Genomic DNA, 23,524 nt, shown 5'->3' with positions numbered 1-23,524 from the left:
AAAAACATTTTTATTTCAGTGCTTAGTGCTGGGTTAGAGAGAAGCATTAGGACATGAAGTAATATTTTATCCATAAAATTTAAAAACGAAAGCGTCAAACAGCTCAGTCAAAAGTGATCTGCAGTAACTGTCAAACTGTAAAAGTTAAGAAATGAAGGCATCTGCATTTACAGTACCAGCTAAAAGTTTGGACACCTTTCCCGTTCAAATCAAAAGGAAAGTGTGTCCAAACTTTTAGCTGTAAGACTCTGCAGAAGTGTGTGTGTGTGTGTGTGTGTGTGTGTGTGTGTGTGTGTGTATCAGTGGATTCGCATCATAAGCCATGGAAAGTATCCAGTGCGCTGCATGCCAAAGGTACTGATGAAGAAGTTGAGGACTGTGGTGATGAAGACTATGATGGTTGTTACATTGTTCAGGTAGTCTAGTCGCTTCTGGAGAGCAGAGTTATTCAGATCCCGGCGTCCTGTGACACACACACACACACACAAACACACACACATACAAATAGATAGGAGATAAAGACAGGGTTCAAACTACACTTGGTGCTGTTGACACACTGAGTGTGATTTCTCCTAAAACTCCTAAAACAACTTAAACTTCCATGGACACACAAACAGATACAGACGCACACATGTTCATTATTTTTCCAAAAATCTTCAGCAAGAATCACATCAAGCATCTGCTCCTGTTTATTTAGCTTACTGAGGGACAACGTGTACAGATGGCTCTTATTTCTATTACCCTGGTTTCTGTTGAAGATTGAGTCTTAAAAACCATTTTATGCAAAAAGACTTTGTCAGTAAATAGTCAAAGACAATAATGTTCACAACTGTTTCTCCATTTTTGACCACCAAACAGGATTTGTGAAGTTTGAAACATACACAATCAAACATTGGCATTGAGTTTTAGAAATGAAAATTCAAGCAGATTATTGCAGCAAATAAAACAACACATATTCAAATTGATGTGCAGTCGGTTAAATGAAATTTTAGTTGGATTATAACCTGAGATTTAAACATCTTCCAAAGCCTCAATAATAAATAACATGAAGATATGTATCTTGTGTGTCTTTTCACTAATTACTAATGCACAAACATTTGAAGTCACCATTGAATCAACAAATGTTCAAATGAATTGCTTGTGCAAAGAGTTTGTGTGTGCGTTTCTGCATGTGTCAGTGTGTAATGTGTTTGCTATACAAGTACACATGGGTTTTGTGTCAGCATGTCAGAAGTGGAGTCGAGCCAGCAGCCAGCGGAAGAAGCCAGTCCTCTTGGATCCAAAGAAGCTGATGAAGAAGTTAATCACCGTGGTGACGAAGATGATGCCTGTTGTGAGGTTGTTCAGGTAGTCGAGTCGTTTCTGATTGGACACCACGTTCAGGTCCCTGCGGGCTATGACACACAGACACACAGCACACAAACACACATATTTCAAACAATTCACACCAAGCCACCCACACACACAGTTGATACATGCGTTCCCACATACACAGCACATTTAAAACAGCATTACACCCGTCCAAACAGATTCACACAGAATTCAGTCAAAAACCCTCCGACCTCTAATTTAATTTGTCTAATTTATGAAACATAAGATGCCCCACATATTGGGGCAATGAAAAACAGAAGCCGGTGTCATTCTCCTGAGGTTGTTGGGAATCTCAGATGAGGGAAAAGTTGAAGGGTTAAGGTGAAGTGGCCTTCACAGGGAGCTAAAATCTAGTGATCACTCAGGTCTCATTATCTCAGAGGTAAAGTCCACATTTTTTGGAATTGTGCATGTTTGATTTTTTTAGGGTTAGAAAGTCAAATGCCAGAAACTCCACTTCAGCTTTATATGTTGCTGATTTGTAGTTGGTAGTTGGTAGTTTTACTTTGTTCCCTTTAACAGGAAAGGTGAATGGCTCATCCCAGTTCCCAGGTTTGTGCTAATCTAAGATAACCAACTTCATATTTCAATCAAGTTTGTGTTTATGAACGCACGTACAGTGTGTGAATGTATCTGATAAGGTGGTCTCATAGAAAGAAACGCTGAAACATCCATCCCAGCAAACAGCTGCGCTGCGTGCCGAAGGCAGCTTTGATGATGTTGATGATCAGAGTGAGGAAGATGATTCCAGTGATCAGATTGTTCAGGAAATTTAAACACCGCTGACAAGAAGGGAGGAGGGTGAGCTCAAAACGAGCTACACACACACACACACACACACGCAGGAAATGCATGCATCCATTACATACCCAGACAAAAACATGCAGAGATACACACACAGAGACACACACACACACATCTAGTTGGTCCTTGGCCCATCTCATTCATACTGAATAAAATCTAACAAAAACAAATCAGAGTGCAGTAGCACAGCAGCAGATTAGTACTGTGAGTATAACAATAAGTCACATTGGTGTTTGTGTGTGTGTATGTGTGTACCATGAGTCAGCTTACTTTACTCTACTTTCTAAAAAGATTTACGTATTAAAATCAGTCCCTACATCAGACAGTCAGAAATGCATCCTGGGAAACAGGCCGGTGCGCTCCATCCCAAACACAGAGATGAAGATGTTGGTTACGAAGATGAGGAAGATGAGGATGGTTATGATGTTGTTCATGCTGTCAAGGCGCTTCTGGTTGGCCACTTCGCTGACGTCTCTTCGGGCTGCAACATGTACACACACATTCCAAAAATAACGACAAAACAATAACAAAATACTACACAAAACATGCACCCATAATCATTTTGGAGTTGTATGTGTGCCTCATGGACAATATATTTGATGGCTTGGAGATTTTATGCCCATGGGGACTTCTCTGACTGACGTCATGACAATTCACCATGTGAGTGAATTAGTGTGTTAACATGATTGGTTAAAAACATGGTGGGTGGATTTCCGAAGCAGAGCATAATTTAGCAACACTCACCAATGATGATGATCAGGACTCCAGCCACAATCTGAAGAGCCAGCGAAAAGGAAATGAGTGTCAAAACAGCAACATAGTACCTGAGGATGCAAAAGAAAAGTTACATTTAGGAAATATTACTGTGGCTGTTGAAAGCGAATTACACTCACTCATTCAAAACTCACCAAAATCATTCTCAGCAATAGTGAGTTGGATTTAGTGCCATTATCTCCATTTGGAAAAGCTATTTGTACTTTTGCTGTAGAACTTTGCCGATAGTGAAAATGTGATTTAACTACATAGTAATGTAACACTCAGTCCAAGCCCCTCTCTTTCTCCATCCCGCTCTCACACACACCGTACCTGTATCCAGCTCCCTGTTCGATGACGGTCTTCATGTGTGTGATGTTAGCCAGGAACAGAGCGATGTCCAACATGCCTTCAGCTGCTGTTTTCTTTGTGGCATACAGGTTCATGTTCAGATTAGAGGTCGAACCTCCCTGAGAAAGACAGTGATTGATTTTGCTCAGTTTCATGTGGTCATTATGTAGACAGTAAATGCATCAGTGGACAGACAATAATTAATAAAGTCAGTGTAACGAGAGAAAAATGGGTCTAAAGGTAAACTCATCTGACATCCGACTTCTTGGAGTTTACAACACAGCAAAAAAAACATTTGAACACAAATATGAAGATGTAATCTAAACCTGTCAATACGGCCAGTATCTGATTCCTTTATCTGACCTTTGCTGGTCTCTCTGCTATATTTCAGTTGAACCAAAGTGAAAGGAGCTTTTCCAATCTTGTCAGTTTAAAAACAGTTTACAGTTTTAAAATTTCCAGTTTTTTGTTGTGGGTCCTTTGTGGGCCATGAGTGCTCACACTGCAGCTCATTTGGATGTAGTTATTCTTAGGCTGAGATTTCAGACATTGTGTTTTTTCAAATATTTTTATTTACCCAGAGCAATCATTTGATAAACAAATAGCAAGTGAATAGCAAAGGCTGAAATAACTGTTGGTAAAAAAAAGGAGGTGTGTGTGTGTGTGTGTGTGTGTGTGTGAGCAGAGAAAAGGAAACATTAGACATCATTACAGAAAACCCTATGATTTTAACACGTCAGGAAAAAAATGTTTATAGGTATAATTACTTTCGCTCATAAGTGCATGGGCTGCAGATGCACATATTGGATTTATTAACACGGAGCCATAGAATAAAGTTTTCTGTCCAGAAGTGAATCATTTTACTTCAAGCTGTCAGTGTAGTTTGAATCGGTGCCGTCTGTTTTTCACAGAAACAGAGATGTTTTTCAGGAAGACATATATTGGATCTAACATGCAAAATGGTGTCCTATATGACCTCACTGTGTTCTAATCTGTATTACTGCTCCAAATAAAAAATGAACAAGAACACTGTAAATGTATTTAGATAAGTACAGTAACAAGTAGTGGTTAAATCAACCAACGCTGAAGTAGCATCTTTACACAAAAGTGTATTTAAATAGCCTGAACCAGATCAGCCACAGTGCATGAATGTGAGCATGGTTGTTATATCCCCACTTTACTTGCAATGATGATGAGACCTATGCATCACTTTAATTCACATTTGTCACAATAGTCTTCCTGAAAGGCTGTTTGAACAGAGACTTTGCTCCTGGAGGTTTGTACCCCTCCAGTGTTTTTATCAGATAGGCACTCCATGAGAAATACAAACTCCACCGCTTTCATCTGCATTAGTGTTGATTTATGGTGTAAATCAATAAAACCCAGTCACGCAGATGAATGTGAAATATGGCTTGATAACTGAATTTCGGCTGAAGACCAAAGATGGCAGGAAAGATGTTGCTGTCATCACCTTTCATTCATACAATCAGGTGCAGTGAATGAACTAATGAAGAGCATTGATTGATCCCATCTGACCAGCAGGGGACCTTTCACTTCAGTACTGGGACAGAGCGGTGGGCGTCAACATACTGTTCTTGGTGGAGAACCGCTGTACTGCTGGGCCGGTGTGTTTACGTCCACTCCCCACTTGCCCAGGAGTACTGGCACACCTTCCTCTGGTGGTACAGCCAGTGGGCAGCTTTCACCAACAGTGTTCAGGAGAGAGCGGTTCATGATAACCAGATTATGATTTCTGGAATCTGGAAAATCTTGCTGACAGTCTCAAATGTAGCCTTTGGACACTTCAGGAGCAACAAAGCAAAAACCAAAGCAAACTGTGTTTTTAGGAGGGGGGGGGGGCGGATTTTTGAAAAACCTGCACCTTGCAGTTTACCAGCTCCAATGTTATCAAGCTAGTACTCATGTGATATTGTTGTGTGCAGGAAAATCCCCTGGAGAGTACAGTCTGCTCCAGATTGGATTCATCTCCAAGGAAGTATGTAGCAATTCCTGGAACTGTGAGACAGTGAAAACACTGTGAACACATGTACGATGGGCTCTTGCTTTTCTGAGCGTGTGCAAGCGAAAGAAACAGAGAGCTGTTAAAGAAAATGAGATGAAGAGAGTGACAAGATGGAGAGAGAGACTGAGCGGGAAGTGAAAAGAAGAGAAACCGTCAGATTCAGAGCGAGAGAAAAAGCATGCTTAGATATATATTGGCCTGATTCCATCTTTTCTCCTTTGGGGACTCATGTGGTCACAATTTATCAACATGAGCTTTGGGCATGTCGCCAAAACACACACATTCAAAAACACACACAGACACACACACCTACACACATGCCATAAGCAAAACATAGGCATGACCTACATACAATTTTATGGCCCATATGTGTTCACTTAGTGTAAGGGCTCAAAATGTACTGACTGTGCTTTTATTGCACTTAATCCGATCTTATTGTGAAGCATGCATGTATGATAAGCTTGATAAATTATTATTCTACCCTCACCAGTGCAGGTAGAAGAACCATGGATCCTTGTGAACTACAGCAGCCTGGAGAAATGTTTGCAGAGGGCCGGCAGTTAAACAGTTTTAGCCCCTGAAGCTGTGAGTTACAACAAAGTCCGCTTTATCGCCATCTTCTAGGATTTCCATCAGGCTCAACAGCACTTGGACAGGTATTTTTGCTGAATCAGAAAATTGTAAAAATTATAATTTTCTGATTTTGAACACAAGCAGGCCAATAGAAACACATAAATCATCTATTCTCTTCCCAGTTGAGGATTATTTAAATAGCTACGAGCTACTTTTTTCCACTGCAAATTTCTTGCTTGTGGACAAATAAACCTATGCAGGACATTTTTAACTCTAACAAAAAGATCCCAGTCGGAAGGTGCTGTCACATCTCTTTCACGCAAATGCAGTTATATTTGTCAAAGTCTTCCCAGGTGCTGAAAAAATATCTGCACTAAATATCCACAAAGAATTAAAGCGGTATCAGGAATGAAATGGTGTTGGTATGATTTTCACGATGCACTGCCTGCAAAGAACATCTCGCACCAGCTTAAAAAAGATTTTCCATGCCAGACAGCTAAAAACACACCTAATAAAAGAATCTACACCAATTAAACCCATGTACGATTTTTTATTTGTACAGACCACATTGTTTTTGCGGTTTAACTCGGCTGCAGGCTGACATTTCCACGGTCAGACTAACGATACTAGCTCGGCTTCAAACACAACAACGGCCTGAGTCTAAATGAGTAAGTGAAACACACTTTCCTGCACAGAGGGTTTCTCTTTTCCTCTTAGTTCTTGTGGATATATGATATTTATACAGTAAGCTCCAGAGGCCTTGTAAAACTCCCATTCCTGAAATTCACCGATCCACAGTTGTGGGCATAAAGCCAGATAGCATAAGGTATACACACACAGACACACAGACACACACTTAAATTATATATTTGAGGGGACCTACTAACCCTAAAACCTTAAACTTGTGGGGTTCTGCAACCATAGTTGGTCCTCATGAACACAAATATAATAAAACCAAGGTGTCTCACACACACACACACACACACACACACAACCACACAATCACACATATAAATGTAGCATATACCTCTCACAACACAAACAAGGCATATTTGTGCCAACAATATACACAAAAATATGCTTGTAAAATTGTATGTTTAAACTTTTTACTGCACACACACGCACACACTAGACCACATTGGAGGCCCCCCTCGATTTCACAGGAAGTGCTCCTCCCCTGGACTTCGATTGGTCCCTATAATAACCAATAGGAAGGGTACCAATCTAGGAGTGGATCTCTGTTTTCTTACAGTTGTATTTTAACTGTCTCTCTCTCTGTCTGTCTTTCTGTCCCTCTGTGCTTGTCTATCTGCTTCATTTTTTTCTTCACTTTTCCGCAGCTTTCTGTGCCAGAAGGCATCATCTTTCTGCTAAGTTTTATGCATCTTCCATACAGTGAGAAGGAGCAGGAACAAAGTAGAAAAGCAGATGAAGAGAAACAGATAGTGACACAATTTCAGTCTGAATGAAGGATGTGAGGCATTAACAAAGAAATGAATTGTTCCTTCTCTTGCTGGCTTTCTGGAAAGAGTGTCTGCAGTAAAGACCTACTTGAAGGCTTTTGGCCTTAAACATGCCTCAGGTTTGTTGAAAACCAAGCAATCTCTCCTTCGGTTGCTGAGTAAACTTACAAACCACCTGCTAAATTTATCCTCAAGGTTTCTTCTTAATTAAACCGATTTTTAAATAATATTTATGTTCATTTTCTGGAAACAGTTATTCAGCAGGTCCATTTCCAGTAACTACACTTAAATGTAATGCTAAAGAGACACAAATTCAAGTTCATCATGTGTGGACAAAAGCCGGTGCACGTGCACATTCCACATTATGGGTGGTGTTGGGTATTTGTAAGTAAAATATGAATTGTTCTAGCACTAAAAGTTGCACAATAACACAAACAAACCAAGTGACTGAAGAAAAGGTGGATCAGCTGCTCCACTGTTCTGCAGGTTAAAATGACCATTGTGGCTGTTTTAAAGGTGAACCAAAAGGAGTTAAAGTCTATAAACTCTATGTAACACTGTCAGTGGTCACAGTCTGAATGCAAAAAACAAGGTTTTTGAGGCAAACAGGTGTTCGATTAAACTGCAAACTGTTTAGTGCTTCCTAGTATACCATACCTATACAGACTACTAGCAAAGAATTGTCACCTCATAAATAATTTTCACTCAAAAGATGTATGAAAACTCAGGTCCAGGTATAAAAATAACATCATTATGCATTAAACAAATATGCATTTAACACCATCAACCCATGACTGAAACATAAAGAACTGCTGAGCTAATCACAGGCATGCAGATTTTCGAAAACTTTCAAGAAGTGCTTTAGTGTCTTTGTTGTTTTTATTTTGTGAGTCATTGTCAGCACTCTTATAGTAAAGTGTTGTTTCCAGCTGCATCAGGGAACATTGCACTCTCACACTTCCTGCATCACAAAGGAAACAACTAGTGTGGCACATTCAGCAGCTGAAGAGCTTGACATTTTAGAGACGAAAAAACAAAACAAAACGTAATTCTAAATGGCACATTTACGGGACATGCAAAAATGTAAAACATCAGCTGGTGGTCAGCTAAGCACTGAGAGCCTTTAAACATTTTTTGTTTGTTTGTGTTGGGGGACACATCCAGAGTGTGCAATGCTGCATTTCAGGTTATTTGTTTGTCTGTGTAGGTATGTGTCGATGAGGTGGGGGGCATTTGAGTGAATGGACCTCTTATGTTCAGAAACAAACAAACAGAGGGGAAAAACGCAGCACACGCACAAATTCACACACACAAACCGAGTTAAAGCCAGAGACCTGCCGGTTGAACTTTGACTTTGGCCTCGTCTCTGTTTTGGAAAAACAGAGACCTAGTTGTTATCTACACAAACCCACACACACACACACACAAACACACATATGTAATAAGTTTGCAACTTAAAAGCAAGTGATCCTTAACTTTTGGCCTATGGCCAACTATCATCCACGAACTGACCTGTAATTAGCAAAACACTTTTTAAAAGATGTGTGTTTTTATGTATTTTAAGCCAATTATGGATAATTGTGGACTTTACATTTGGATCTGAAATTAACTTTCTTGGTCACAAGGCTAATGAGTCAATGAACTGTGCACCAACCAGCAAACCTGTCCCCCTTTTGGTCCTTTACCACACTCATCATTTTAACACACTCTTCATACTTTTTGATGCTTTCCCTCGGGCTGTTTTCTTCTCTCTTCCTCTCTATTCAGTCACATAATTCTCAACGGCATTCCGCTTTAAAAGAGAGAAAGCAAATAGATAAATTTATACGTCCAAGCTGAACAACTGTTTAAAATATGGTAACACTGCGTTTGTTTTTAAATCAAAAGTTCAAATTCTAATACTGAAAGCTTAGTTAAGTCTTGCTATGACATCAATTTCAGATAGTATCTTTAAACATCTAAAGTAGGTGCAGGGAACCATAAAGGAATTTAATATCTGCATCCAACTGTGTTTCCGCTTTTCGTCTGCTTATCTGCTGATCTTCTCAACGTCTCCTGCTTCGCTATGGTGATCACAGTGTTCTCATCCGGTTGTTCCTCTGAGGACAAGCTGTTGCACAGCAGGATGGACGCCACACTAATTACCAGGCAGGATGTGTACAGAGATCAACGAGGAAATGTGCATTTTTTTTTAGACCTTTACGTTACAGGATAGAGAACGCATTATGTCAACATATGTATGAAAGCTTAAAGAGCATGTAACAAATAATTGTGTGGCGGATTCATACTAAACCTCTTCATCTAGAAATACACTGTTGTCTGTAGAACAGTGAGTTTAGTCTGAACGTTGATGGAAAGTAACAAAGTCAGGCTAAAACATACAGTATATCACTGAGCTGATGTCATAATACAACTGTGACCCTTCCTTTCTTCTGTGCTCATTTTGGTTGTGCTCGTAGTGTACTGATACTCCTGCTGTAGAGCTACTGGGTCGATAGCAGACTCCGTTGTGTGTGTAAGAGATAGAATACTGGGAAAACCAACAACCCATATAGTCTGTGTGACCTTTGATCTCTACCCCTCACCCTCAATGGCAAGACATTCGCCCACACGCAGACTCACACAAACTCACATAGTGTCAAAGTAATCACCACCAGCCCAGCACAGTAAATCTTGAGAAAACTTTGAACCACAATTAAACAAATCAAGCACATATGGAGTTTTTAAAGGTAAAGGTATTCTGAGCATGTGTGTATGTAGTTTGTAGATGTTTGTTTGTAGTTACTGTGTGTGTGTTAGACAGAAGGACTGTCAGTGATCTAATATCAGTTGACTCTCTGCATTCCTGACCATAATCACATGGTGTAACAGAGTTTCCCATATCAATGACTCGGCCAGCTGGCTCCTCCAGTCCTGGACAGCTTTCCTGCAGAAGTCTTACAGACAGGCTCATTTCTAACTGACAGGATATATACCATCAAGACGTATTATTAAAAATGTCTTATTGCCGTCCAGAAGAACTCTTGGCTTCTGCTTCATCACAGACATGGGAGATTTGGGAAATTTGTGGTCTCCCTTTAAAGTATATATTCTCTTTTATAACTTGTAACTTATAACTTAGCGAACACATTAATGGATATATATTGTATGACATATTCAACATGATCACCATTATATGTAACATTAATGCAGAATGAATATGGCACAGACACATTAAACAGATATCAACAATGGCTACAGGAATCCATAAACACCTGGTTGTTCTCTGCCATCAGCTGTGCAAGAAGAGTGTGTTTCATAAGAAGTTCACATACATTACAGAATAATCCGGAATGTAAAATACTCTTGGAGAAGTGTGTGCCAGACGCCTATTTGTCCAAACCTTTCTGTTGCCAGGTGTGCTTAGGCATGTGTGTCAGTGTTTTCTCAAACACTCCAGATGCGCTCCGGGCAACATCGCAAACACACACATTAACAGAAGTGTTTTTGAATGTGGTGACGATTAATAAGAACAAACAGCATGGACGAGCAGAATTCCCTCACCGCTTCAGAGCAAGTTTAGATCCTTTGAACGTGGAGCTCAGCCTCACTCGTGCTTAGGAGAGCAATTTAATCACCAGTTACTTCAGCACATGACTTTTCTTCAGGCTAGAAATTCACACCCTTAATTGTGTAATTGTCACGTTCCTGCATAAATATTTAGCTCCTTATGTTCTCACACCGATGCAAAAAATAAGCGTGTACACACATAACAAACGCACACAGACTGTACACACACTGCAATTACATGAGGAAATACACATGCAGTTTACACAATGGAATATAAAAGCCTGGGTTCCCTCGTGCATGATTTGTGGGGGTTTAAAAATATGCATCATTGTTGAGTGCCTGCTTGAAGTTTTTACAACATGTTTGGAGGGTGGACAGACTGATGTCAGAGTCTTAGTGAGGAAAAACATGGCAGCAATGGTTGGAATTCCTTTTTTTTCTCTGGCCTTTAACCTGTCATAAAATGGACATATGAAATCTGTCAACCTGACAATCACAGATATGTCGTTTTTATTCCCACCTGAACACTCATGCCAGCTGTTTCTGTATGTGATTCATGAGAACTGAAATTAATGTTATGTTTACATCAGGTTGGTAAATTGCTCGCCACCGTCTCTCAGGAGACCACAGGTCAAGAATGAGGTGCTCAGGGACCAATCGGAGGTGTGGATGTTTGCTCCTATGGGAGGTGATTTTAGACTTTCTATCAGAAAGAATGTTACCTTTGAATGCTGAGTCACCTCCCTGTTGCAGGACAAGGGTCATTTCAAAGTGAAATGCTCCATGAAACAATGTTTAAACTTTGAGATGGCCAAACAATAAAAAAAAAAAAAAAATACTTTGAATATTTTTCAGAATAGCTTAGAGATCTTTTGAAACTGTAAGCATACTTGTCCGAATAGCAATGTTGTGCTGCTGCATTCTACCATAATGGCCAGTATCAATCATGAATTACACATGACAGGAAGGTTAAAAGCGCTGCAGAATCTGTTGTGGAACAGTCAGATGAAAACCAAACAGGTTTGGTGCATCGTCGAGCAGATGTGGGATGTTGGATTGCTACCAGTGGTTACCTGCCTTAGAATAAAATTATCTGAATTTATCATTATTATTTTAGATTTAAAACAAATCTATCACTCCTTATCTACGCACAGACTAACAAAACACTTTACAGTTTATGTTGCACTCCTTACAATCAACAGCAGATCAAGAAAGAAACAGGAAACACGAGGAAACAAAACAGAAGAGGGAAGAAGAGAAATTGAAGGAAAGGGGGAAGAGGGCGACATACAAATACAAAATAAATCCATCCATCTTCTTCAAGGTTTCATGTAAAACGCTGTCAAGCATCACGTAAAGACAGACAAGTTGTCTGACTCATAGACAAATTCATGTTCTGTCTCTCTGTAATCTGAGTGGAGATATTTCATACTTTGTGGGAAATAATTCCATTGTGTCTTCCCCAGCTTTCCAGCTATGTCTTCGAATAATACACGCAGCATTTGTATCAAAACAACAGCTGGAAAATTGAATGCCCCTGACTTGCCACAGAGTGACATGCATGAAGAGGAACTATACAACTATCGGCTGCATACTGTGGTTACGAGAGCAAAAACAGCAACAAAGTTGTTAAATAGAATGTTAATCACCTAACTCACAGAGTGGAATCACACACATCATGACACAACTAGTCCGAGCAGTGTTTGTGTTTGGTGCAATTATATCTCATTGAAGCGAAGCGTCAATTTGCCACAAAATGATCTTGATTTCGAGCCACTCAGGAGGATCTGTATCCAAAACAAAAAACACAGGAGCAGTGTGGGAGGGCGCCCTGTTGAAAGAAGTGTGAGCGCACGTGTTGTATAGATGACAGCTTAGAGTACACGTTGCTGTGTTTTGGAGGCTCAGGTGTGAGCAGGTGTCGGAGCCTCGGAGACGGGAGCGTGACAGGGATTTTATCTGTCGTGTCACTCTCTTTTTCTGCAGATAATCCGAAGCTGGTGGGAGTTTAAAACCCCTTCAGGCCTACAAGCTCTCAGGCCTCAGCCATGTGTGACACTGCAGGACATTCCTCCCCTTCCTGGCTTTTATGACTGGTCCTTCATCACCATCCACAACACACACTTCCTTCTTCTGTGTTTGCGTGTATGTGGGCATTCCCGTTTCCCGAGTTCCACGAATACTGCTGTTTTGTGTTTTGTGAAACTGCATCCCAAATGAGAAGCATTTAAAGAGGAAGAGACAGATATAGACACAGTCTGTCTGAGACTGAAAAAATGCCATGAAAAACAGCATAAAGCTTAACCCCTTCGTAGAATTTCTTAGTGAACAGAAGCAGGTGTTGGAGCTGAAGGTGAAAGAGAAGCATTGAGGCAAGACAGTCTGCACTGAGCACAAGTGTCATCCCTTTGGATTTTTCAAAAAATACCTAAAATTATCTACATTCCTCCATATTTTATTGTTCTTCTTGTAATTCTTTAACCGCTGAGAAAGGGACAGCAGAGCAGGTAATCTCCAGAATGAGCTGCATGTTTTCTTAACAAGTTGACATGTTGTTTATTTAACATTTAGTCTTGGAAAGACTGCACAAACTGTGACTGAAAGGAAAAGATGCTAAATGTCAAAACATACAGAATCTCTTCCTTTTCTAAAAGTTACTATATCATGTTGCAGATCCATTGTAATATCAACTAACAGGCATTTCTAATGCCAGCAACTTTATCACAATACTGATAGCAAGAATAGTCGCCACCGTATCGAAAAACATGCCACACCTGACTGTTTTCTTATTTTGACACCCTTTTAATCCTGTCGTCCTGGTTCCCGTTTAATTCCTCCAACAAATGCGTTCAGTAATTGCCGTATATACTGACAACTGACACTGTCTCTGGTAGCAGGTAGGTATGCGGTAAACAATCCAGCTTCTTTTGAGACCTTTGTTCGGTTCAGGCTTCATCCCTGCCAACATTTTATTTACTTGAGATGTGACAGGTGGAAACCTACTGAAGCCAGAAGTTCTATTAGTGTATTACTGCCATGGAACACAACATCCATCCTCAGTCAGGTGCCTGCTCAACCAGTCAGACATGACCAACCATGCAGTAAGGTCATGGGCTCTCTGTTTACCTGAACCTCATCTTGTTGTTAAGTCTAGCCTACAGCTCACCTGTGCAAAATCTATATTGTGTGTGTGTTCACGTGTGCTCAAGGAAATGCAACAAGTTTGTTTTTGTTTCGTTTGTTTTGATTGTGAGCGACAATACTAAATGTAGAAAATGATTTAATGTCATTACGGTTACAACAAGCACCATATGTGTGACACACACAAGTCACGTATGACAAGAAGTACGTAGATACATCAAAGATAAACATGTGGTGTCACATTTCATATTCAGAGATCTTAATGATCATCATGGAGCTTCTGGTCTGAGACAAACCTCTCAGCAGTTCAGTCATATACAGTGAATTCACACAAGGATGCAGATTTAGCCTGTGTGTGATAACTGTGCGGCTGCTGTGCTGATAGCAGAGCCCAGACTGAGGAAAGAACTTCCCACAGATTTAGTCGAACTGTGAACCCAAAGAAGAAGAAGAAAACAGTGTAAACCACAGAGTTTATATCATGGTGGCAATGTGGAAATGATCAGGAAGGATTTAAGGCATCTGTGATCGGCACTGTTTCAAATTACCACATGGGCCGTGACGTATTATCACCACTGCAAATGAAAGAGCGTAATGATCACGGTGGAGGTTTTTCCCTGAGACAAATATTTCAGCATTAGTGCTTTCATTTCAGCTCATAAATTATAAATGAAATTCATGTTCACAGCTGGAATCAGCTGACATTAATCAATACCCTCTCAGTTTTAGTCACAGTATTTTCTCCGAGGACGGCACTGACAGGTTTTCTTTAAGTGTGTATGTGTGACTAAGCATGTAAAGGACTATTTGTCTAGGAGGAGTTATGGCTGCTTATTTTTACTGAAGAGGACAAAGGAAAAATGGATTCTTGGACAAGTAAAACAGTCTTTCACTAACACACACACACACTTACAGGTTTATAAATTCTAAATCAGGATATGTTGTTGTATGTGTTCGTAATTATGAAAGGAAGTTTTAAAATGCAACAAATTGATATATATGGGACGAAAAAAGCTGTTAATTATATCTTACAATTCTTCAGCAAATATGTGCAACTACTAATTCTTTATTGTTGCAACTAAACACAAGTCTAGTTCACAAAATCTGAAAGCTGTGGTTTAAATATGCAGTGATTGTCACATTTACTGAGCCACTGATGGAAATAGAAAACAGTCCCAGTAGACCTGGTGGCTTCATGGTTTTACACAGAGGACAGTTAATGACTGAAGGCCATTGTTTTGTGTTACGCGTGATCTCATTGTGCTGGAACCAACAATAGTCCCATGAGCACCATGGGCACCAGGGACTGGGTGAGGTAAGACAGAACCTCACCCACCTCCCACAATCCCAGCAGATCTGCCCATGCTTTTCTTTTAAACACACTTTAAATCAATATATGATGTTGCACAGCCACGTTTTGTATACAAAGCTTCATCCATTATCTCTAAACTCACAAGATTTATACAGAATGGAAATTAAATGTACCTCAAGTTATTTTAAAAGGGCTGACGAGAATGTTGAATATATGTCTGCTTAGAAAATGTTCTTTAGTAATTTAATCAATGTTGTGGCTTCGATCTAAGCAAAAAGCAGGCTTCCTTCAATGCACAAAAGTGCCGTCAAACTTTCAGATGGCCCAGCAGGACAACACTGTAAATACACAATGACCTAATTTACACATTGTTTTGTGCCTTTGCTCTCGGTGGTGACACTGAAACCAAAATTCGAGATAACTATATTGGCAGCAGTCTGCATCATCCACTGGGGCTTTAGTATTGTGTTGTATCTCCTCTAAAGTCATGCAGACACACATACAGTCACACAAACACACACACACACACACACACACACACACACGGCACTGGCAGCCATACAAGCCACATATTAACATATCCACAAGCATAAATGGGACGTATGTCAACAGCACAGTTTATACATACACATGCTGCTAAACAAACATACAAGCCAGAGTAGGAATGTCCAGGTCTGGGTTCTGTCCGACGCACACACACACACACACAAACACACACAGTCTGATCTGATGACCCAACACTTGAGCTGCTGGGAAGGTAAAACGGTAGAGAGAGAGGTCTGTATTTATGTTTTTTAACATAAACATGCTCATACACACAGCCTTCATAATGCCTGTTGCATAGCAACACTCTTTTATCAACAAATACAGTCCAGATTCTATGTGTGTGTGTGTGTGCGTGTGTCTGTTTGTACTGCCATTGCTTTTGTTACTTGATTTGTACATGCTAAATAAAATCCATCCCCTCGCTGTCCCTCCTCCTCCTTCTGTATTGTCTATCACTTCTCTTGGACTCAGATGAGATGACCAATGTCATAAATCACCCATCACACACAAAGGATTGCATACCTTTACGATTGTGTGCGTGTTAATGTCTACTTCAATGCCTGTGCTTCTCCACACGTCTCCACACGTGTTTGGTTACAGTGTCGAAGCACACCATGCCTCAAACTACTGCATTATACGTTCAGTTGGTGAGCAACACACAATCTGAAAATAAATCAATCCTGATGAATTCTTAGAAAAACTATTAAACAGTAACAAACGTTTTTAGGTTAAAGGGATGTTTATACAAAGCCTCATGGAAACTGTGGAAAGTCCAAAAAGATTCGTATTCAGTGATCTTGGATTTATGAGTCTGGAGTGGATTTGTGATTTATGTGCATCTGAATGTGCATGTGTGCATGCGGTTGTGTTAGTTTTGTGAGTAATGGTGTCCCAGCAGGGGAGCCTGAGCACTAGAAAGGGAGTTTCCTGTTCTTTCTTGGCATCTACAGCTGGAACAAGTGGATGAGGGACAAAAGTGTGATACAACAGTATTGGCTTAAAGCTGAAGCGAGAGATTTATTTCACATATAACATTCAGCTCAAGGTTTTACAGACGATCACTCGGTCTACTGTAGATGAAAAACACTACATTCTATGAAATATAATCATCCACAGTCCAAAAGTGGCCTTTCACTGGTTAGAAATTAGGCAAGACAAAGGCGCAGTGATTTTAAATCCTACTCAAGTAGATGTAAAGGGACAGACTTGTGTGTCTGTGTTGAGAATTATTGTGCTTTCTGTCTGGTGTGTTTCACTCTGTGACAATATAATTGTGTGTTTGTGAGAGAGACAGAGCAGGAGACAGAAAGACTATTCTGTGAGATAATCTAATTGTTTATAACCTCTAGGATCTAAAATTTCATCTGGTATCATTCATCTTGGCTTTCTTTTTCGTTTTCTTTTTTTTTTTTTTTTGCACACATACCATCAAAAAATCTTTTGACGTGTCTGCACACACATACACATACACACACACACACACACACACAGTGAATTAAGCGCTAGGGCCTGTAAAACTGCTTCTCATTCAGACTGTGTCAGCTGTCATTTCCCTCCAGAAATGAAAAGAAAACACAAACACTCCCCCCTGGACAGAGAAGGAAGATGAAAAGGGGGAAAGAGAACGGAGGAGCAATCCAAACAGCAGAGAAGGCTGTATGAGGAGGATGTTTGTAAAGTTAAGCATGTTTTAAACTGAGAATAAAGTGTGCTGAGCTTAAAATTAGGACACATCATGTGCAGACAATGTGGACCAAGATGTATGTTTATACATATTTGCTTTTGTTTGTATGATTGGTTGTTTTTGGCCTGAAGAGTGACAGGATGTGGGGAAGAGAGAGAGTGTGTGGCACGACGTGGCTGGAACTGAACCAATCTCTGCGACCCTGCAGCCTCCTGTTTATGGGGCGTGCATGCTGTACCCATAATGCCACCAGCACCCCCCTCTGTTTTCACTTTCCTACAGTGGTGAAGTGAAGACAGACAGACAAAGTAGGTTCATTCCATTACCACTCATAGAATAAATGTCTTAGTCTGTATTGACATGATTGTGTTTCTACACACATATCCATATAGATAATCATATACATTCCACACCTTTGACTGGACGTGATCTGAATCAAATAGACATTGGGGGAAAACTCCAACTCAAGTGTGGTCATGACCTCACACAGGGCGTGTTGAAGCTGACTCACAAACCCAAAAGTCAAGGTTTCAGACTCTTGAACCAGAAGGTTGACTCTGGGAAATGAAAAGAGGCACCTGCCGCCTCTTCATTCCACATTGTCAGCACTGATATGCCTCTGAGCAACGGCTCTTTTCAGGTGAGTAAACCCAAAATCCTTATAAGTACTTTGGCATCAAATTGAGCCAGTTACATACTTAGATTGTGATGGTGTCACACACCAGTTAATCAAACGCTGAAAGCTTTTCATCTTACTTCTGAAGAAAGGAAAAGCAAATATTTTGTTTCTGTCAACCCTTGTAAGAGCTGATACTGACTCATGCGCAGTGACTAAAAACACACGCACACCTATTACATAACAGACATTTAAAGATCAAGCTCAGTTGGGTCTCAGATGAAATTTCCCAGAATCTTTCTTCACACCCCCACTCAGAATGTGGCATTGGCTGTGTAGGGGCCAGGAGGGGTTACACACACACACACACACACACACACACACACACACACACACACATATATACACACACACACAGGCATGCGTGCACACACACACACACACACACACACACACACACACACACATATATACACACACACAGGCATGCGTGCACACACACACACACACACACGTACAATTTGTATTCGAGAGGTGAGATAAGTGTGAAGGAGTTGCGAAGGATGGTGTCCAAGAAAGGACACAGCACCAGACACTAAAACAGATGGACAAAGAGACAAAGAGAAACTGTTCAGGTGAAGACAGCAAGAGCAACAGCTGGAGGGACAGTTAAGTAGTTCTGACTGTTATTATGAGACCTGGGATTGTTTTTCAGGAGTATTGTTGCTATCAGTGTTGGTATATTTACTGTGAATGAAATATGAATAATGCCCCAACGTGGCCCTGCCCATCTGCCATCTGCCAAAGCCACGACATGACCAGTTCAGGCTTGTTCACATACAAGAAACAACTTTATGACTGTGAAATATGATTGTCCTTGTCGCAGCGCTGCAGTGATTTCAGCCCCCTTTTTTGTGTGTGAGTGTTTCTATGCAGGACTGCTGGGTACATTGTGGAGCTGCTGAAGTCAAATGTCAGTCAGAAAAATATCTTTTTGCAGGAGAATAGTCTCATCCAAAGTTGTAAAAAAAAACCCCAAACAAAATAAAACTCTGCAACACAAAAAAGTTTCTCTGAGAACAAAAGAAATGGTATTCTTTGCTGAATATTTCAGCAAGGTGAAATATCCTTTGCTCAAACTGAACAAAGTTACCTTCATCTTTTCACTAACAAATTCACTTTGAGTTTTGTTTCAATGCACCGGGCATCGGGGTATTCCCATGAAAATAGAACTTAACTGGAGTGGGTGTGGGATCACAGTCAGAGATTAAATAACAAACCCATTCTCATAGTTTTTACTCCAGCACCCAAGGCAGGTTTCAGCAATGTTGTCATAACAGAAGAGAGAAATCAGCAATAAGCCGTCTCTATTTGAGATTAAGTCTGGCGATATTTTCATTATTGTCTATATATCTGGCACAAAGCTGAAAACCAACAGCACACAAAAGAACCATCAAAGTTCAAAGCTGGCAAGCAGCTTCTCCTGTGACCGGTGAGCTGCATCACAACAAGAGCACTCTAGTTTATTTTCAGATGGCCTCACAACTGTCCTGTTGTTAAAATTACTGAGCTGCCAAATGTGCAGCTAAAAGTAGTCTCTTTACTTTGGGTAACAGATCTCAGCGGTTTTAGGATTTTTTTCCAATTAAAGTAAACATTTGTGATCAGTTTTAATGATTGGTTTGATGGGATGAATGCTAAATGCATCCTGGCAGATTTGTGAAGTAATGAAAAAAAAAATATATTTTTTTTTATGGAATCAGGTAATGGTAAATAAATACACACCACATCAACTACACCGACCTCAAAGAGTTCGGTATAAGAAAGGCATGTTAAATGGTGACCAGTTACATTATATGATAAACACATACACATAAACAGCTTTTGTATGAATTAGCCACTAAGTTTAGTAACTGTTCTCTTCTGCAAAAGTGGCCATTCTCCATCTTTGAAATATGAGTCCCGTGCCTGGAGAGGCAGTGTGATTCCTGCTAATTCTATGTCAGGCCTCCACGCCCTGTTGCTGTGCTCTATACATAGAGAATGACTGAGAGGTGTAAAGCCTTCACACCATAGAAATAGATTCATCATGGCAGCTTCAAACAGACGCTGCATGAAAACCCTCATAAATCCAATTTCAGAAAATGACATGCCTCCCTTTGGACTTGATTTGAAGCCATATCAAGTGTGCCATGTATGGATGGTGAGAAAATGTCACACACTCAGAGACTGTGAAAATCAAAATCAGGCAGAAATTCCAAAAAATAAAAAAGTATTTAAAGTCCTGTGACTGACAGGATTCATCTGACAAAGGATTATATAAAGCCGGCTCATATCCTAACAGAAATTAGAGGACAAGTACAGACCAACAATTCAGATTGATTTACCACAAACTGCCAAAATCCAGGTGAGGAAAATTCATGGAAGATTGGGAAAAAGAAAGAAGAACAAGAAGAAGAAGAAGAAGAAAAAAAAAAAAAAAACAACAACACTACAACGATTAAGATTTTTTTCCGGGAAAAGATTGTCATCACCATTCTGCAGTATTGGATAACATGATTTCTTCAGCAGATGGTTTTTGTCCAATTTTTTTTGTTTTTTATTCCTTAGCATAGCATTTTGGTGTAAAAGAAGAGACTGAGGTTTTGACTGAAGTCGTAGTGCTTTCTAAAACACATAATACTCAGCTACGCCTGTTGTATCTTAACTATAAGTGCAGTTGTTAAAACAACATGGCAAAGACATATGAGACACATAATACAGTGACACTACTAACGTGAGAGGATTGTCAGTGATTTCCAAACCACATGCTCAGGCTACATAAAAACAGACACACATACACATGCATACTCTTATTTCACTCAGTTCTCTGCAAACATCTGTCAGCATGTGATGAGGCAACTACAACTAAGATAAATAGTTGCATGTGTAGATGTAAACATTTACATTGAAAGCCACACAAGATAATAATTTTAATTACTGCCATACTTTACTGCAGTAAAGGGGCACTATAGATTACCGCCTCGTCTGTTCTGAAAGGTGCAAAACTTCAGACTGTGCCTGCAGTTGAATGGTTGTTATCATCACTCAAAAGTAAATAGTTAGCTCAGCTTTTTGTTGCTAAAATGCACCCCAGTCCTCTGCTACAGCTGCCTGTGGCTACAATAATCACTGTTGGCACAAGTTATATTGCAAACACTATGGGCAATTTACAAATTGATCTCTGTGACATTTTACCATCCCCAGACAGCTGTACATGGTATCAGTTCTATGTGTGTGTCTGTGTGTTTGCCAGGTTTGGGGCAAACAAATGAACAGAGGCCACATTCATGACTCGTAGATTTGGAGCTGGCAAACAGGCAGGTAAACAACCATCCTTTGCCCTTTCATAAATTCATAACCGCTGACTAAAACTGAAAAACATCTGTTTTTTTTTTACAGAGCAAGACTAAAGAAACTCATGGACATGGACAGACATTTCAGATGAGAGCAGTTTTTAGATGCGTGCGTGATATCGGTGACATTGAAGTAGCAACAGAGTACATTTTCTCTTTGTGCGACTGGCCAATGCCCAGTGAACTAACCAATATCTTAATGCTTGTAAAATGAATGTGGAGACACAGTGAAGGGTGCCAAGTTGCCTGGTAGAAAAAAACAGAAGCAAAAACAGCATCATATTGGTTGAGCTGAAGATGTACATATTCCAGTCAATGTTGCCATTTCAAGCATGACTGTACTTCATGGAAACTTTCAGCAGCAAATTCATTCACTCGCCATGTAAAGACTGTCCTCTACAGTGAAGAACAAACATGCTTTTACTGTTTTACATCTTATTCCTCCTCTTTTTTGTTGCCCTCTGGGCAGCATTACTTCTCGTCATGATGGACTGAGGGCAGACAGTAACTCACTATTGTCTCTTCATGTATTCTGTGTCTATACAGGCTGGTGCTAACTGCCTGGCACGGTAACTTCACTGGATATCACTGCAAAGCTATAAATGGTGACTTTGTGGAAGCCTCAAAACTGATACTTCTTCACATTTTGTTTATTTCATTTGTTCTTCAATATTTTTTATAAACGTATTTGTAGTTGTACTTCAAAATTTATGTAATTCTGTCAATTTTCATGGACCTGAAGCAAATGGGACACTAATGCATAAACACGCAGAGGGTATACCTTTCCTCTGCAATCTGTCACTGTCTTACAGAGAAACACAGATACACACGCACATACACAGACACACACACTACTTGTCTTGAGTAATAGCACTTTGTTCACTGGAGACTGTGTAGCTAAATATACCAGTAACTGATAGCCCTGCTGATTGATGGGCAGGAACACTGCTGGCCACGACACTGATACAGAAGATGAATCGCATCAGACACCATGAAAAGGCATGAGCGCATGCGTGTGTGTGTGTGTGTGTGTGTGTGTGTATGTGTGTGTATGTGTGTGTTTGGGAGGGGGGGCTCTTTGAATACCCAGAACTGAGAATGATGAGTCTGAAGATTATTTGAACAAAGAAAGTGCAAAACCTTTGTGAATAACACCAGCTGAATCTAAAATAAATGTTTGATCCCTTTAAAAATTAAACTAAATATACCAGACAGATACAGAAAAACATTAAACTCTTTTCTCACAGAGATGCGTTCACTAGCCCATCTTTGACCCCCTTTTCTTGGCATTAGTGAGTAGCTGCTCTGTTGACCTCTAGCTACATTAGAGGTGTTTATTAGCCTTTTCACTCAGGCCCTAATTGATATTTGATGGATGTTGCGATCAAATCTTGGTCTCAGAATAGAGCAGAGACACTCAGCCGAACCCAGAGAGCCACACAGTAACCCTCTGATCCTCCGCTCTCACATAGGCAACACATACCACAGCTCTGTGGCAAAGCTAAGACAGGAGCAGCAATTCAGAGTCAGACATCAACTGAGACGGAGAGAAAGACAGATGAAAGAGTGAAGGAAATAGGGAGTGAGAAGGAGGGGGAAACAGAAAGGAAGAGAGAGCGGCCTCAGCTGAGCAGAAAGACAGATGCATCTGCACTGTACTTTCACTGACTAGTCACACTTTCCCTCTCGCAATTTTTTCTGTTTTTCTGTTTCTGGCCTTACCTGACATTCTCGCCCTCTTTTTCACGCAGTCTTCTCTGTATCTTTTTTTGGGTGCACTAACCTGCAGAGGGCCGCTGGCTGGCATGGTGGATCTCAGCGATGTCAGGTCGATGTCTCGGCCCTGCTCCCCTCGCTCTGTCTTTCCCAGTCCCTGCATAATGAGGCTTGAAACGAGAGAACAACCAACAAGTGCACACGCACAATCACGCTTACTGCACTGA

General features: G+C 40.3%; 1 protein-coding gene across 4 annotated transcripts; it reads right to left on the bottom strand.

Annotated features, from left to right (window-relative positions):
- Nucleotides 1-314: 314 nt before the first annotated feature.
- Nucleotides 315-23,524, bottom strand: LOC115036990 (ninjurin-2-like). Of its 4 annotated transcripts, none has more exons than XM_029495436.1 (5): nt 23,365-23,524; nt 3,262-3,398; nt 2,920-2,999; nt 2,493-2,656; nt 1,270-1,394 (listed from the first exon to the last, which is right to left on the bottom strand). In XM_029495436.1, the coding sequence occupies exons 1-4, from the start codon at nt 23,458-23,460 to the stop codon at nt 2,502-2,504; spliced, it is 468 nt and encodes a 155-aa protein (XP_029351296.1). In that variant the 5' UTR covers nt 23,461-23,524; the 3' UTR covers nt 1,270-1,394; nt 2,493-2,501. The 4 variants fall into 4 exon arrangements, with proteins under 4 accessions (XP_029351295.1, XP_029351296.1, XP_029351294.1 ...); XM_029495437.1 differs by lacking the exon at nt 1,270-1,394 and adding an exon at nt 2,053-2,188; XM_029495435.1 differs by lacking the exon at nt 2,493-2,656 and having other exon boundaries at nt 315-1,394.

This window comes from Echeneis naucrates, chromosome 23 (genome assembly GCF_900963305.1).
Source record: "Echeneis naucrates chromosome 23, fEcheNa1.1, whole genome shotgun sequence".
NCBI lineage: Eukaryota > Metazoa > Chordata > Actinopteri > Carangiformes > Echeneidae > Echeneis > Echeneis naucrates.
Note: the sequence above shows the minus strand (reverse complement) of the source record. Positions and strands in the feature narration are given on the sequence as shown.

Bases quoted from the DNA above. Each gene is read 5' to 3' on its own strand.
- LOC115036990 (XM_029495434.1), bottom strand. From the start codon at position 23,460: ATGCAGGGACTGGGAAAGACAGAGCGAGGGGAGCAGGGCCGAGACATC. The intron at 3,000-3,261 runs GTACGGTGTGTG...TTGCATCCTCAG, and splicing joins GAACAGGGAGCTGGATACAG to GTACTATGTTGCTGTTTTGA. The intron at 2,189-2,919 runs GTGAGTGTTGCT...GTGTGTGTGTAG, and splicing joins AGTCCTGATCATCATCATTG to CTCGTTTTGAGCTCACCCTC.